The 17,701-nt window shown below is 43.6% G+C and overlaps 1 protein-coding gene across 5 annotated transcripts in view; it reads left to right on the top strand.

The window, feature by feature from the left end:
* SLX4 (SLX4 structure-specific endonuclease subunit) overlaps positions 1-16,652 on the top strand; it is a 147,279-nt gene extending 130,627 nt beyond the window's left edge. For all 5 annotated transcript variants that reach the window (XM_033963782.1, XM_033963783.1, XM_033963781.1 and 2 more), the window contains 2 exons: positions 5,957-6,436; positions 14,945-16,652. In XM_033963782.1, coding sequence (XP_033819673.1) covers positions 5,957-6,436; positions 14,945-15,296 — 832 coding nt within the window. In that variant the 3' untranslated portion in view covers positions 15,297-16,652. The remainder of the gene's footprint in view (positions 1-5,956; positions 6,437-14,944) is intronic.
* The last annotated feature ends 1,049 nt before the right edge of the window (positions 16,653-17,701 follow it).

Raw genomic sequence — 17,701 nt, 5'->3', positions numbered from 1 at the left:
ACCTCCAGGGATCCACTAATCCCAAGGACCTACAGAGAAAGGGCACACCTTTAGTATGGTTGCCAGGGGAAGGAGCCACAGGACCAGAGCGATCGAGCGTAGCATCCAACACCTGATTAAGGTCCCCAGCCACGATAAGTGGTAGGGACGGATCTTGAAGACCTAGAGCAACCAGAGAATCGAAATAGGCCGGGGTGTAAGTGTTAGGGCCATAGACGATCATTAGCCTGAAATCAGTACCCTGCAGTGATACATGAAGCAACAGACATCTACCCTGGGAATCCTGATGTTTTAAGGTAATGGCACATTGTAGACCTTTACGGACCAGTAGACCAACACCCGCCTTTTTCCCAGGGGAAGAAGCATAAAATACAGATCCCACCCAGCCTCTCTTCAGTTTCCTATGCTCCTCCTCTGTCAATTTGGTTTCCTGCAAGCAGACCAAATCAGCATAATGATGTTTTAGTTGTCTTAAGATCTTTGTATGCTTAATTGGGGATGTTATACCAGACACATTCCACGAGACAATACGAAGTGGACGATCACCCAGGAGCACCTAGCAAACTGTGCGTACAGGACATAAAATAGACAACCAGCACCCAGGTGCCCAGCCCCACCCAAGTGCCCATCATATCACACCCAGTATGAGTCAATACAGTAAGTAACTTGCTCAGGAAATAATTACATAAACAATACAGAATGAAAAACAGTCCCCACAATAATAAACCCGTAGACTGTTCTCAACCAAAAATCCCAGCCCCACCCTGTCCCCAAACAATTCCAGAAAACATATTCCCTAAGGAATATGCAGATGGCCCATAACTGACACCGTACGGGGCCCTACCCCTCCAGAATCAATAATAAGGTAAGTAAAGTCAAATAGCAGAAGCTCACAGTAACAAGAGAACAGAACAATCAAATCAAAGGCAACCTGGCTGGAAATCAAAAGAATGGAGGTCAGAAAATAGTCACGGGGGCTCAGCAGAAGTTTACAAGTTTATTAGGATTTTATATACTGCCTATCAAGGTTATCTAAGCGGTTTTACAATCAGGTACTCAAGCATTTTCCCAGATGAGCCAAAGGTCACATTGATGTAATCCGTAGCCTCCGTAGCCACACTGAAGGAGTGCCATGAACCATCATGATGGATCTTCAGTAAGGCCGGATAAACAAACAGAAAGCATTTCTTAAGGTCCGCCAGCTTCGCATATATAGGATAAAAAACCTTCCTGTAATCAGTAAGTGCGGCTGAGTAATCCTGGCTGATGCGAACAGTAGAGCCCCGCAACTGGAGGGTATCTTGCTTAGCCCGATATTGTCGTAAAATTTCCATTTTGTGCCGGTAATTCAGAAATTTCACGATCACCACATGTGGTCTGGAATCCCTGGTCGGGCAAACTCCGATGCGATGGGCCTGTTCCAGACAAAGGGGACCCAGGGCCGAAGTATAAGGAAATTCCAACTCCAGCCAACCTTCCAGCTCAGCGAGCAAGCGCACATCCGGTATAATTTCAGGGACGCCCAAAAAACGAAGATTGCTGCGGCGAGACCTATTTTCTAGGTCGTCCAGTTTATCAGCCTGAAGACGCACCGTTTCTTGCAAGGCTGCAAGGTCCAATTCATGAGAATTGAGTGTGTCTTCCGCCATGGACACTTGCTGCTCCAGGTCAGTGGTCCAGACTGCCGTGTCAGTCAAAAGCTGTTCCAAGCAAGTCATTTGCGTGGCCAGTGTCCATTTGTGGTCCCAAAACCTGCGCCACCACTGCTTTGATATCGTTGAGCGCTGTGTCAGTGAACTCCGACACCGCGGTACCCGACGTGGCCGCCATCTTGGGCTCACCAGGTTTCGGGCGCTCCTTGTCTTTTCGTTCAGGTTTCATGCATGCTGCTTCTTGTGAGCAGGTTAAATATCTGTCCATGAGGTCCCAAACTCAGCAGCAACTGAAATCGCTAGCCAGGTTGCAAAAAATGTCGAGCTAATACTATATATAGAAGAGCAGGGCCACGGAGTCGATCAGGAACACGTCCTCACCCGCTCATAGTATCACATGACCTCCAATTCATTATTAATAAACATCACACAAAAAAGAAAAGAAGTGCCTTCAAATAATACAGAACACAGCCGTCAAACTCATTCATAACGGTAAAAAATACGATCATGTTACTCCTTTTCTGATCAACTCACACTAGCTTCCAATCAATCACCGTATCACCTTTAAAACATTATTCTTAGTATTTAAAACCCTTTCCACCAATGAACCACAATTTACTAATAGAATGCTTATTCCTTATAATACACTGCGTTCTCTTCGGAATACTAACCAAAAGCTTATAGTAGTCCCCTCCTTGAAAGTTATCGGAACTCGACGACATGATGTTTTCGATGATGGCCCCACAACTTTGGAACACTTTGCCTCAATATATGAGAGGAAAATGATCTTAGCCGTTTTAAAAATAACTTAAAAAGTTTTCTTTTTAAAGATGCTTTTAATCTTTAAATTATACTTAAATATTAAAGTAGTTACCCTCCAGGTTTATATTACTCCCTCCCTAATGTTTTTTCCATCTATGGTTCTTTTTTCTACTTTAAAACACTGAATTGTAACTTTATTTCTCCATCCCTTGTGTATCGATTAGTTTGTAAGTCTGTCGGTCAACCCATCTTTTTTAAATTTTAAATAGTATGTCTAAATGTATGTTTACCTTTTTTATTGTAACTCGCTTAGCAAATTTGAATAGGCGATTCATCAAATCAAAATAAAACTTGAAACTTAAAGCCCTCCAGTAGGTTAACCAGTCTGCTGCCAAAGACAGTTCTTCCCTTCTTTGCTAGATGTGCACTAGCCCTGCTCAGTAGCCTTTGGAGAATCATCCCATGGTCTAGGAAGCTGAAACACTGTCGATGACATCATCCATATAGCCACTTATTCATCTCTAGGATGCAAGCATCTTTGCCCAGGCCTTTACCCTTGACAGAGAGGATCGATGAGGATACCACTTGTGCACCTGACTGCTTCACCTTCTCTCCCAGAGCCACAAAGTCACTTTTGATAGGTTTGAAAGGGTACCTAACAGTATCATTAGTGCCAACATGAATGAGCAACATTGGATAATATTCATTAGGCTTGATTAGTCTTGGCAAGCTCTCCATAACTTCTTGGATTTTGGCACCTCCCAGAACATCATGTCTGGTGTGCAGATGGACACCCCTGAACCAACCACCACTATTTTAAGCTTCCTACTGGTCATGGATCCAGCAACGTTGGATATTTTGAGTTTTGGTCCTTCCTCTCGGCCGAGACAACCATTTGTTGGGACTCAGATAAGTCTAATGAATGAATTGAATGGACTATGATTTCTGACTATTGTGTGTTGGGACTTATATAAAAATTTTGAATGAAATATTTTTCTCATATCTTTTTAGAATTTTTGCACTTTAGCACTTTGCACTTTTGATATATTTTCAAAACTTATTCAGTGGGCGGCCCTTTATTTTGCTCTTAAAGCCTTTCATTAAGCGTTTATTTACATCAATTATTTATCATTATAGAGACTGAATGATGTACGAGGCAGGACTTATTAGGGTTTTTTAAACCTGGTGCTGGTCAATTATGATGGATGGAGCACAGGAAGTATCAAAAAGAATGTCACCGAGTGGTTCGAAAAGCCAAAAGAGAGTATGAAGAGAAGCTAGCCAGGGAGGCACGAAATTTCAAACCATTCTTCAGATATGTTAAAGGGAAACAGCCAGCTAGGGAGGAGGTGGGACCGCTGGATGATGGAGACAGGAAGGGGGTAGTGAAGGAGGAGAAAGAAGTCGCAGAAAGACTTAACATGTTCTTTTCGTCTGTATTTACGAACGAAGACACAACCAACTTACCGGAACCTGAGCAATTCTTCAATGGAAATGAAGCAGAAAAATTAACATCCATGGAAGTGAGCCTTGAAGATGTGCGCAGGCAGATAGAAAAACTAAAAACTGACAAATCCCCGGGTCCAGACGGAATCCATCCAAGGGTTCTGAAGGAATTAAAGGAGGAGATAGCAGAACTACTGCAGCAAGTTTGCAACCTATCCCTGAAAACAGGTGTGATACCAGAGGATTGGAAGATAGCCAACGTCACGCCCATCTTCAAAAAGGGATCAAGAGGTGACCCGGGAAACTACAGACCTGTGAGTCTGACCTCGGTTCCGGGGAAAATGGCAGAAGCGCTGATAAAAGAAAACATCGATGAACATTTGGAAAGAAATGAACTTCTGATACCAAGCCAACATGGTTTCTGCAGGGGGAGATCGTGCTTAACTAACTTATTGCACTTCTTCGAAGGAATCAACAAACGGACGGATAAAGGAGACCCCATAGACATCGTATACCTAGATTTCCAAAAAGCCTTTGACAAGGTGCCTCACGAGCGTCTACTCCGGAAACTGAAGAACCATGGGGTGGACGGAGATGTGCATAGATGGATCAGAAACTGGTTGGCGGGTAGGAAACAGAGGGTAGGGGTGAAGGGCCACTACTCGGACTGGAAGAGGGTCACAAGTGGTGTTCCGCAGGGCTCGGTGCTCGGGCCACTACTATTTAATATATTCATAAATGATCTAGAAATAGGGACGACGTGTGAGATAATAAAATTTGCAGACGACACCAAACTATTCAGTGGAGCTCGGACTAAAGAGGACTGCGAAGAATTACAAAGGGACCTGAATAAACTAGGGGAATGGGCGACGAGATGGCAGATGAAGTTCAACGTTGAGAAATGTAAAGTACTGCATGTGGGAAGCAGAAACCTGAGGTACAACTATACGATGGGAGGGATGTTATTGAATGAGAGTACCCAGGAAAGGGACTTAGGGGTAATGGTGGACATGACAATGAAGCCGACGGCACAGTGCGCAGCGGCCGCTAAGAGAGCGAATAGAATGCTGGGTATAATCAAGAAGGGTATTACAACCAGGACGAGAGAAGTTATTCTGCCGTTGTATCGAGCGATGGTGCGCCCGCATCTGGAATACTGCGTCCAATATTGGTCGCCGTACCTTAAGAAGGATATGGCGATACTCGAGAGGGTTCAGAGGAGAGCGACACGTCTGATAAAAGGGATGGAAAACCTTCCATATGCTGAGAGATTGGAGAAACTGGGTCTCTTTTCCCTGGAGAAGAGGAGACTTAGAGGGGATATGATAGAGACTTATAAGATCATGAAGGGCATAGAGAGAGTAGAGAGGGACAGATTCTTCACACTTTCAAAAAATAAAAGAACAAGAGGGCATCTGGAAAAGTTGAAAGGGGACAGATTCAAAACAAATGCTAGGAAGTTCTTCTTTACCCAACGTGTGGTGGACACCTGGAATGCGCTTCCAGAGAATGTAATAGGGCAGAGTACGGTACTGGGATTTAAGAAAGGATTGGACGGTTTCCTGCTGGAAAAGAGGATAGAGGGGTATAAATAGAGGATTTCTGCACAGGTCCTGGACCTGTTGGGCCGCCGCGTGAGCGGACTGCTGGGCATGATGGACCTCAGGTCTGACCCAGCAGAGGCATTGCTTATGTTCTTATGTTCTTTATGCCCGGGGTCATAAAAAATGACTAATGTATTAAACTTAGGCCCGTACTGAGGTGTCTCACGTTTACTATTTCTTATTCATTTATAGCCAATGGATGTTCTTTGAGAGCTCTATACAGGGTACTGCCAATGCTTTCTTATTTTGTTATATTAAAATTTTCAGTTTTTTCAGAGTTTTTTTATTGCCTTTATATACTTACGCATGTATGGTACAAGCTTAGTAGGTCCTATGCCTACCCTATGTGTGGATAGGGAAATTAAGGGAGGGCAAAAGGGAATGAAAAAATTCTGAATATTAAAAAATAGCACTAGTGAAAACAAGAGAAAGGAATGTGATATTTGTTCTTTGCTCTTTGCTCTTATAAAACTTTCATTTTGTTTTCGATAGGTTTGGGGTCCGCCCTCTTCCCAAGCGTCGGATGATTTTGAAACTGAAGGAAATTTTTCAGTATACCCATCAGACAATGAGTTCAGATTCAGAAGATGAGATCCTGTCCTCTCAGCTGCAGCAAAAGAAAGTAACTGTGTATGCCAGCCAGCATATGCCAGCCCCAAAGAGCCTGAAACTAGGTGCCAGCACCTCCATTTCAGTAAGAAAGCATCAGCCAGTTGCATCAGCCTGCTCATGGCCAGCTCCAGTTATTTGTAATGCTGAAGTTACAGAGGAGCCCTCAGGAGCTAGCCACCGAAGATTTAAAAGGCCACACAAGGAGATGACCAGGCTAGAAGGCACAAAAGCTTTATCCCCTGCTTCCTCACCAGCTAAAGAGAGGCCCTTTAATACTGGTGGAAGGCAGCAGCCTACAGCATCACAAGAATCTTCAGGCTCATCAACTGATGGTAGCAACAACTCCTTTGGATCACAAAGGTAAGGGGGAAAAAATAGTGGATTCACCAAAGCTATTAATATAAACTAAAATCACTAATTAATAAATTAGTCTGTACCAGTGATAGAAACAGTGTCTCAGGCTGCTAAAATGCATGTTGCAATGAACCTACACCTACCAGGCTCCTGCGGGAGCAATATATTTTTTTAATTCAACCTAACTAGGGCTATGGTAATGTTAGCCTTCATTCATAGGTGTTTCTCCTAGTGTTAGCCTCTCTCTCTCTCCCATCTAAATCAGATATCACAGCAAACCACTATGCTTCCCTCCAGAAACTTATGAGAATTACAGTCGGACCCAAAACTTTAAACCTACCATCTTGCTCTTTTCTCTGCAACTTAGACCAGTCCCATCACTCCTTCCTGTCCAACCCTTCTCCCCACCGCCCTGTATTTTGCTCAGGGCTTAATTTGTAGATAAAAAGAAGTGGAACTGTGAAGTAGAGAATGACATGCTGGTTGTTACCCGTGGGTAACCCGCCGAAATGGGGATAGAAAAATAGTAGTCACTGCGGGGATAGGGACAAGGTCATTCACCGCCCCGTGGAGCGGTGAATGGTCTTGTCTCCTCAGTGAGGCATCAAGGATCGTGCGATCCAACAGCCCCCACCTGCCCAATCGCAGCGTTTAGCCAGCTCCCTCCACCTCACCTTATATGCCGAGTTTTCCGGCTTTCTTTTTCCCGAGCCGCACATGTTCAAAAAGCCGCACATGCGCAGCTGCGCGAGTTGATCAATCTTCTCCTCTGACGCAACCAGAAACAGGAAGTTGCAGGAGAGGAGAAGATTGATCAGCTGCGTGCGGCTCGGGAAAAAGAAAGCCGGCAAACTTGGCATATAAGGTGAGGTGGAGGGAGGGAGCTGGATAAACGCTGCGATCGGGTGGGTGGGGGCTGCTGGACCACGCGATCGGGTGTGTTCCCGGCTCACACTAGGAAGGAGGGAGTGAAAGGGAAAAAGATTCTGGGCCAAGGGGATGAAGAGGGAAAGAAAGAAACCCACAGCATGAAAGAAAGGGGAGGACAGGCAGGTGAGCCAGATGCTGGAAGCAGGGGGGGGAAGAAAGAGGGACAGAAGCTAGATGGGGTTGAAAAGAAGAGACACACTGGTATGGAAGAGGAAGATAGTTGAAATCTGGACACAGGTAATAGAAAGGGGGGAAATTATGTGCATGGGGCATAGGGACAGAGATATAAAGGGGACATGCCATGGGGATGGTATATGGACACAGTGGGGGAGGGGCAATGCCAGATACATAGGGGAGATATTAGAAATGGGGAAAATAGGAGCACAGAAGCGAGATGGTTTGTGGGGATGGGACAGGGACCGAACTCGCAGCCTCCAGTGGCTTCCACAAATTCCATTGTAACGTGCCACGAAAATAAGAGGGAGGGAGGTAGATAGATGAGCCATGCGAGAGGAGCTGAAGGGTAGTAGAAAGGAACAGATGGTGAAGGAGGGAGGGAAGGGTGGTGGTAGGAATAGAATAGACATTGAAAGAAGGTAGAGAGGAACAGACCCTGAAGGGAAATGTGGAAGACAGAGTGGGGAGAAGACGCTGGAAGGGAAGAAGACAGATGTCAGACTATGGGGGAGCGGAGGGAAGAAGATGGGTGCTAGACCAATTTTTTTGGGGGGGTGAAGGGAGAGGCACAGTAACAGCAAATGGAAGACGCAGAGAGAAGACACACAGTGGATGGAAGGAATTGAATGAGAAGATGTGGAAAGCAGAAACCAGACAACAAAGGTAGAAAAAAAAATTCTATTTATTTATTTTTTGCTTTAGTATATTAGTTGTGTTGATAAAAATTTATAAACAAGGCCCTGCCAGCTGAACATCTCTTTCTCTAGTTCAGCAGCCAGAACTTTGATTTATAAGAAAGGAATAAGCTAAGTATTGCAGTACTAAGGCTTATATGGATGCTGCGGGGACGGTGATGGGGCGGTGAATGGGATGGCAGTGACGGTGACGGGGCGGTGAAGGGAATGGCGGTGACGGAGCGGTGAAGGGGACGGGGCAGTGACGGGGACAGATTTTTTCTTCGTGTCATTCTCTACTGTGAAGCCAGGAGAGACTTGGGTAGGCCAGGAGCAATAGGAGAAGAGGGGCTGGATTAGAGAGTAGGGACTATTCTCTACTCTGCTCCAGGCTATTTGGAAAGAAGAAGATAAAGCAGAATGTGCCTGCTGCACTGACTTCTGAAAATAATTGGTGGAACTGAATTCCAGGTTGTTCCCCCACAAATTAAGTCAATTTTGCTACAGTCATTTCCTCCCCTTCCTCGGGACTGCTACAACAGTCAGTATTTCTTTCTTCTCTCCCCTTTCCCCAACAGGCTGCCTCTATCACTGGCCCTCCTGCTCTCTATTACTTTCCTTTCCCTCCCAACAAATCATTGCCATCACTCCTCTCCTGGTTGCCACTATCACTCCTGCTCTCTCTGCCACACCAATACTACTGCAAACCACAGTGATATTTGAATAGCAAGTAGTCTTTAAGAGTATCTCTCAGTTTTTAAAGTTAAAATTTCAGCATTTTTGGAAAATCTCTACATCTTGATTTTAAATTTTGTCATTGTGCCTATGATTGGATGTATGGTGTCTGAGAGAGTTTCATTACAATTGTGCAATATAATATAGGTGCATAATATGTACATATTTATATGTGTGTGCATAAACTGCAGCTTACAGGGCAAATCTTCGGGTGGACCTATAGAGCCAGTCTGCTGTGTGCTACTTCAGGGCTCAGGGTCCATTCCAGTGAGAGCCAGCTCACCTTCTGAATCTTTTAGAGGCTTCAGCGTAGATTATGGGCACCCTGAATAAGAATCCTCAGAATATTAGGAAGCCGGATGCGTATTTTGTCGTCCCCCCCCCCCACCTCCATTGTGCTTCAAGGTTCCATAGGGATGGAGGTCTTGGACAAAGTTGGTCCAGTTGGTAGCCCAAAGATTTCCTGGTTTGGAGTCATTATTTAAAGTTTCTGCGGCAGAAAGTCCTTTTCATCTCTTCCAGCTGCAAGGAAAACTGGCAGGCAGGCAAGCACTTTCACAGAACTATAAGTACAGCCCCGTTATGTCCTATGGGAAAATCGGGGGAAAGGGGAGTGGTCCTCATTTTTGAGGGGCTCAAAGTTTAGGTCCCCCACTTCCAAAACTTCTATTTCAGCTTTTTTCATTTTTCTAAAAAGTCTCTAAGAGCTGTTTTTAGCGCTATTTTTCTGGCAGTGGCCATTTTGGATTTTAAATGATCTTTTTTTCTGAAGCCTCTATCTGTCTCAGTCAGAACCCCTCAATTTTTACAGAAATTGATAGGGATGGACTCTTCAGGGTGTGTTAAAACCATTTCATGTGTAGTGTGCACCAAATGGCCAGTGGAGCATCCATGTACCATGTGCCGCAGTGTGCACAAGGGGTGGGAGCCTTGAGCTTGGCCCCATCCATGTTCTTCAGGGCTGGGGAACCATTGTGGGTCCGGGAAATAGGTAGAAAGTCCCATATGGAGCCTGAATTTTGCAAGGACATGAAGCACAGATGCGTGGAGTCTGTGGAACTCACCAAAGCCCAGTTGGAGATTCTATTTATCTCCCCTGCACAAAGCTTTTCCTGATATTTTGTAACTCTCATGTGGAGAGCATTTTTCATATGGAGCCAGGACATGCAACGCAGCCTGAAAGTGCACCGCCATTAGTCCTGGGAACGTCCTCGCTTCCTGTGATTTCTCCTCAGATAAGCAACTGGCCTCCAGCTCCAGCTACCACTCAGAGCCTAACTGGCATGATTATAGTTCAGATTCCATGCCCTCTTTTCTCAGGGCTCGGAGACAGTCCTAGAAGTATCCAGTTCCCTGTTTGGGTCTAGTAGCCAAGATGCCTCTTTGACACTTGACCAAGGGAATGACCCTTTGATCTGCCAGCTATTCAAGTTGGTCTCTGTCCACCATTTTATAGCAGATGCTATTCAGGAGTTGAAGCTGGAAGCTTAGCCCTCAATGCACGGTCATGAGCTGCTCCAGTGCTCAGATGTCCATTTTTCCAGTGCATCTGGACATTACTGCCCTAGTTACAGAGCAGTTGGAGATCTCAGAAGGATACTTAAGGATTGCAAATGCCATGTCCAGACTGTACGTGATGGCACTGGAGTCTCCAGCAGCTGTTTAATCAGCCAAAGGTGGACTCTGCGGTGGCTCAGGTCACCAAGCTCATGTCTCTCCCAAGTGAGGGAGGAGTTATGCTGAAAGATACACAAGTTCACAAAGTGGATATGATTTTGAAGAGACAATTTGAAACTCTAGTTCTGAGAATCAAAGAGGCGGCAGCTTCGTTTGCTATATGGGCCTGTCACTCTAGATTGAGAAAGGAACTCTCTGTAGAGGAGGATGCCTGCCCCTATATGACTGTATCAGTGTCATGAGCAAGATATCAGCATATGCGATCTTTGCTTTCAGAATGCTCTGGATCAGGCAGTGGGCATCTTTCCAGGCCACAGGAAGTATATGAGGTTTCATGTACTTCAGGAACATTTCCAATTTGCAGCTCCCGTTTAGTTTAGCAACAGCTCTCCGCACTTTTGCCAAGGTAATGGTAGTGGTTGCAGTGCATCTAGATGATTGGCTAATCATATCTCCATCCAAACTGGAGTGTGAGCCAGCAGTGTGACAGGTATTGGATCTACTCCAGGGGTTAGACTGGATAGTCATCTTCAAGAAGGGCCAACTAGAGCTGACCCAGAGTTTAGAGTATCTGGGAATTCACTTCGACACGGCTTATGGCTGCAATTTTTTTCCCAAGCCACACAAAAAGAAATTCAAGTGACAAGTCATAGATCTCTTAGTAATGCAAATTCCTACTACTTGGAGGAGTGTGTGGCGCAGTGGTTGGATCTACAGCCTCAGCACCCTAGGGTTGTGGGTTCAAACCCTGCGCTGCTCCTTGTGACCCTGGGCAAGTCACTTAATCCTCCATAGCCCCAGGTACGTTAGATAGATTGTGAGCCCACCGGGACAGATAGGGAAAATGCTTGAGTATCTGATTGTAAAAACCGCTTAGATAACCTTGATAGGCGGTATATAAAATCCTAATAAACTTGAAACTTGAAACTTGGCATTACCTTTAGGTGCTGGGTTCCATGGCAGCCTCCCTGGAGGTTATTCCCTGGACCAGACAGCACATGTGGCCTCACCAGGATGCTCTTCTTTCTCAGTGGTCCCCTCAGCAGCATTCTCTTCAGATGCAGCTCCCATGGTCAGGGAAAGCGAGGAACAGCTTATGCTGATGGCTTCAAGGAGACTCTTTGTTGAAGGGTATGCCACTCCAAATCAAGGAGTAAGTGACTATCATGACCAATGCCAGCCTATTTGGCTGGGCGATTCAGGACCAGTGGACTCACCATCAGAAGGGGTGGTTCAGCTAGTATGGAGAGCTCTAGAAAAGGTCCTAAAAGGAAAAGCAGTAAGACAACACCATAGCAGTGGTATATGTGAACAGAAAAGGAGACATCAGAAGTGCTCTCTTACGTCTGGAAGCTCAGATGCTCTTCTGGTGGGCAGAAGTCCATCTGCAGGCTCTTTCCGCTGCCTATGCGACTGGAGTGGAAAATGTTCAAGTCAACTTTCTCAGTTGGCAGTTTCTGGACCCAGGGGAAATGGTCCCTATACCAAAGGCATTCAGTCTCATTGTGCGTCACTGGGGCAGACCGGTAATGGATTTGAGGGACTCTATTGACCTGCCCAAAATCTTCTTCCACAAATATCTTTACGGTGACGGGACTAAAGCGCCCCGGACAATCGTGCATGAACAAAGACGCCAAGACAAATGTGCGCAGGATTAAAAGATAACTTTAAAGTGCTCCAAGGGGTGTGTGAGTGGGTAACCCCCTCCCCTACTTAGAAGTGTTCTCTTTGGGGGTGGGGGAGAATCCCTCCAACTTACAGAGGAAACTGTAATTTTTTACTAAAACACTGGGAAAAATTACACTTTCCTCTCTAATGTGGGGTGGGGGGGTTATCCCTCAAACCCTCCGATGGCAGCGCCAACATTTCTAAGCAAAATTGGGGGTTCTCCCCCACACTCACCTCGGAGCGCTTTAAAGTTACCTTTTAATCCAGCGCGCTGACATCCTGCGCGCATTTGTCTTAGCGGCTTTGTCCTCGCGCGATTGTCCCGCGCACTTTCATCTATGAACCTATCTTTATACTACCTCATTGTAAAGGTACATCAAGGCAGCCACCTATTTACCCCTGCATTTCCCATGGGGGAAAAATGACATTTTAATTTTGTTTCCTAGTGGATACTCTCCCTTAGTTCATTGTTTCCTTTTGCTCTTATTTGTTTCCATCAGAATGGAAGCAAGTGATGAGAAAAAATTGTTCTCGGAGGATAAGCAGGAAAAGTGAATTCTCATATATGGGTGATACTATCCAACAGAGCCTGCTTGAAAAGTTTCCTCCAGCACCTTTCAAAACTTTTGAGAAAGCTTCATTGTGCATATGCACATGTTCCTGCAGTAATGCAGGTCGTCCTCAGTCCTTAGTTTTCTTTGGAGCTTAATAAATGTGTTTGCACTGCACTTGCTTGGACGCCAACAAGATGTTTAGGTCCCTTCGCTCTATTCTGGAAAGCCCTGAAAACTTTCTTGTTTGCTAAACACTTTGGAAACTAACCATTCTAGTTTACATTTCCTTTGTTATGTTAATGTATTATGTTTTACATTATTGTTAACCGAGTCGAGCTCCTTTTGGATGATGACCCGTTCTATAAAATTAAGTTTTAGTTTAGTAATACCAGGTGGACTTTACAGTCTATGACCCTGAAATATCAAAGAAGAGACTTACAAGATCATGAAGGGCATAGAGAGAGTGGAGAGGGACAGATTCTTCAAACTTTCGAAAAATAAAAGAACAAGAGGGCACTCGGAAAAGTTGAAAGGGGACAGATTCAAAACGAATGCTAGGAGGTTCTTCTTTACCCAACGTGTGGTGGACACCTGGAATGCGCTTCCAGAGGGCGTAATAAGGCAGAGTACGGTACTGGGGTTCAAGAAAGGATTGGACAATTTCCTGCTGGAAAAGGGGATAGAGGGGTATAGATTGAGGATTACTGCGCAGGTCTTGGACCTGTTGGGCCGCCGTGTGAGCAGACTGCTGGGCACGATGGACCTCAGGTCTGACCCAGCAGAGGCATTGCTTATGTTCTTAAGTTAATTTAATCATATATTTCTAATGGGTATAACTAATGGGAAGACTGGATGGACCGTTCAGGTATTTATCTGCCATCATTTACTATGTTACTTGCCATAGCATGTGCTTTTTCAGTGATTAGATTTTTGGTTTTTCACTCTGTAAGTCCTGTTGCTATTGTATAGTCTTTTTTTCCCCATGAAATATCCCTAGGTATGTTTAGCCAGTATTTTTCAAGTTTATTTTTGTTGTTAGCCTGATTTAAGCCATTTTTGTAGGCCTCAGGTTCCCATCTGGGTATTTTTCATTATTGAATTGTTTGATTTTTCTGTGACTATTTTATAAGATGACATGTCTAAGAAGACCCCCAGTAGCTTGAAGAGTTGTTCCCAGTGCAACAAGACCATATTGAATGAATAATCTCAATTGGTGCCTATAGTGCATAAGACCAACCATGACCCCTCTCATTGTATTCTGTTTTTCTAGATGTCAAAGATAAGCATTCACAGCAGAGAAAAGCAGAAGAAAAAGCTAGTTTCGGAAATACCTACGTAAAAGTGAAAGTAGTTGGTCAAGAAATCATTTAAGTAAAAGTACTAAAGAAAATCTATTTCATCTCAGACAGGGCTTAAAAGAAGTAATGTATGCTATCAAATTAAATTGTAATTAAAAACATGTATCCAGAAAAAAAAAGTCAAGAATTAATGCTGGATAGGAGGGTAGTTGATCACCATAGAGCAGTGGTCTCAAACTCAAACCCTTTGCAGGGCCACATTTTGGATTTGTAGGTACATAGAGAGCCACAGAAAAAATAGTTAATGTCTTATTAAAGAAATAAAATTTTGCTAAGTCTTAATAATAATATTGTAATTTATAGCTAAAGAGACATATGATCAAGAAACTGTTTTATTTTACTTTTGTGATTCCGATAAACATACTGAGGGCCTCAAAATAGTACTTGGGGGGCCGCGAGTTTGAGACCACTGCCATAGAGGAAGGAGGTGAACTGTAGGGAAATGCGCACTTCAGTTAAGAAGAATCACATATATGGTGCTTTTTAACATTAGTACATCTTTGCAAAGTAAGAAAGTACACAGGAAAAGTACATTAGTTACAAGTAAAAAGTATGTGTCCCTTTTGTAACTTGTTACAGGCAAAAGTACTAAAAAATGTAGTGAAGTAATATAACAATGTATTTTTACTTCATTATAATCCAGCCCTGAATATATAAATGTGTATGGAAATAAGATTTTTTTTATAATACAGATTTGTTTCTTCTTACCTTTATATCTGTTAACTTTCTGCTTCTTTTCAGCTCTCTGCTTAATGAGTTTGAGATGGCATTTTCAGCTGGTGAGGAAAAGGAGGAAGCAGAGGAGGCAGCAATCACATCCTCTCAAGCTGCAATCCAGGAGAAGAACAGGACAGAAGCACTGAGGCATTACATCCGCCTGAACCCTGAGCTGCATCGCAAGATCCTGTTGTACCAACCCTTGGAGCTGGCAGAGCTTCAGGCAGAACTCAAACAGAATGGAATCAAGATCTCTGTAGGGAAGCTGCTGGACTTCCTGGATGCTCATTGTATCACCTTCACCATGGCCGCTGCTAGGAAGGAAAAGCTACAGAAAAAGCAGAGCAAGGGCAGGAGAAAAGGAGGGAAGCGTTAACCTTTGACATTAGCTATCTGAGCACCAGCTCCAAATGGTCTGTGGTTTTAAATAAGCCAAATATGTCACTTAACACCAAATTAGTTATCTTATGCAAATCAATCTCTTGGAATATTCTCCGTGACTTCAGGTCAGCTTGCATCACTTCAGAGACCAGCACTTGTTCTTGTTGATTGGGGAGTTTTTGAATTTCAACCTCTGGGGCATATAGGATACAGATTTATCTCACCTTATGCTCCTGTATTCACTGCAGTGTTCAAATGCCTGTAGTCCAAATCCCTGGCAGACGTAGCACTGAGAAATATATTGACCCCACCGGTATATTTTTTGTCTGATCTCATCCCATTGGGCTGAAAAGTTGTTATATAGCAAATAAATCAACTTTTTTTTTTAGGTAGGTATTCTTTTTATACATTTAGATTTTTTTGAGAGAAAGACATTTCTGACAAAATGCTACTAATTCTAAGTATCTGTATTGTACCAGCACACTGCAAAAATGTAACCTTTGAATGGATTCAGCAAATGACATGTAGCAAAATGCCAAGCTGTGACTTGTGATATTTTGGAGAGTTCTTGATCATCGAGACCATTTGGAAGATCTTGGCACATGGTTCAATAATAACATTATTCCTTACTGGATGACATTATATGTGTAGTTACTTTGTGATTTTATTCTGTTATCTATGTCTGTTTCCTTTTGATATTTGCTCAGAAGCCACCTTCTGTACCTTTGGGCTCCAACTTGATTGAAACTGTGATATGAGCCTTCATATGCTGCTAATTGATGATTTTTCCATATTTTATATTTCCTCCCTTTGTTTAGTTGAACCATTTCTGCAAATATGATCTGATTCAGATGTACAACCTTACATAATTATGCTTTTAAGGGTTGAATAATGACCAGGATCGGGTGCTGCAGACAGTGGCTGCATAGTTCCCCTTGTTCATCAGCCTAAGGAGCAAGAGTAAGGTCTAGGAACTTAATCCAGGTCTTGCTTGTGCTGGTATAGAGCAATGCTATTGTCTTGGCCCCCTAAAATCACATTTTTATTCAAGTTAAATGACAGTGTCTTGACTTCTTGGAGACTACTATTTTAAAATTGTATAAATAAGCTTATTTTGTAAATAAAGATCTTGACATTTTTATAGCGTACAGAAGTAATATAAATCTGAAATATTCAAAAACACATTGTCAGGCATCTAAAAAGAAAAAAAAAGTTCTGAATGTCCTTACAGAAAATCTCTTTTATATGGCTGTGTTGTTCACAAATGACTTTCTTTCAATGTTTTGTACAGTGTATTCTGTAGTTTCTGGTCAAATGTGTAATGTGCACAATAAAAAACCCCCAGAATTTATCTGTTTTGTAAATGTACAGCTACTCATAAAAATTTCCCTTTGGTCTGAAGTTTCTCCAAGAGTGCATTCTGGGAAAAAATATATAACTGGATATTATTCCTACCTTTTGGTGATAAAAGTGCCAGAATACAAATAATTATTATTATTATAGAATAGTAGATCTGCAAGGGATCTAAAGAGATCTGTTGGAGCAGTGGGTCCCAAACCTGTCATGGGGATCTCCAGCTAGTCAAGTTTTTAGGATATCTGCAATGAATATTGTCAAGATGGATTTGCATGCAAATTTCTCTCATGGTGGATATCCTAAAAAACATGATTAAGCTGCTAAGCTGTGTTAAAATAATGAAATTTTATGGCTGCCAAGATTACTGCAGAAGTCAATAACTAGCATAGTGCAATAGAAACATAGAAGATGACGGCAGAAAAGGGCTACAGCCCATCAAGTCTGCCCACTCTGCTTACCCACCCCCTGTCTATGCCCTAATGACCCAATTTTCTTATCTTGACCTTCGTAGGGATCCCACATGGGTATCCCATTTATTCTTAAAGTCTGGCACGCTGTCTGCCTCGATCACCTGCACTGGAAGCTTGTTCCAATGATCAACCACTCTCTCTGTGAAGAAATACTTTCTGGTGTCGCCATGAAATTTTCCGCCCCTGAGTTTGAGCGGGTGCCCTCTTGTGGCCGAGGGTCCCTTGAGAAAGAAAATATCATCTTCCACTTCGACACGTCCCGTGAGGTACTTAAATGTTTCGATCATGTCTCCCCTCTCCCTACGTTCCTCGAGAGTGTAGAGCTGCAATTTGTTCAGTATCTCTTCATACGAGAGACCCTTGAGCCACGAGATCATCCTGGTGGCCGTCCGCTGAACCGATTCAATTCTGCGCACATCTTTACTGTAATGTGGCCTCCAGAATTGCACACAGTACTCCAGATGAGATCTCACCATGGCCCTGTACAACGGCATTATGACTTCAGGCTTTCAGCTGACGAAACTTCTATTGATACAACCCAATATCTGCCTTGCCTTAAATGAAGCCTTCTCCA

The sequence above is a fragment of the Geotrypetes seraphini genome, chromosome 11 (genome assembly GCF_902459505.1).
Source record: "Geotrypetes seraphini chromosome 11, aGeoSer1.1, whole genome shotgun sequence".
NCBI lineage: Eukaryota > Metazoa > Chordata > Amphibia > Gymnophiona > Dermophiidae > Geotrypetes > Geotrypetes seraphini.
The sequence above is the reverse complement of the archived record's forward strand: the minus strand, read 5'-3'. Positions and strand labels throughout refer to the sequence as shown.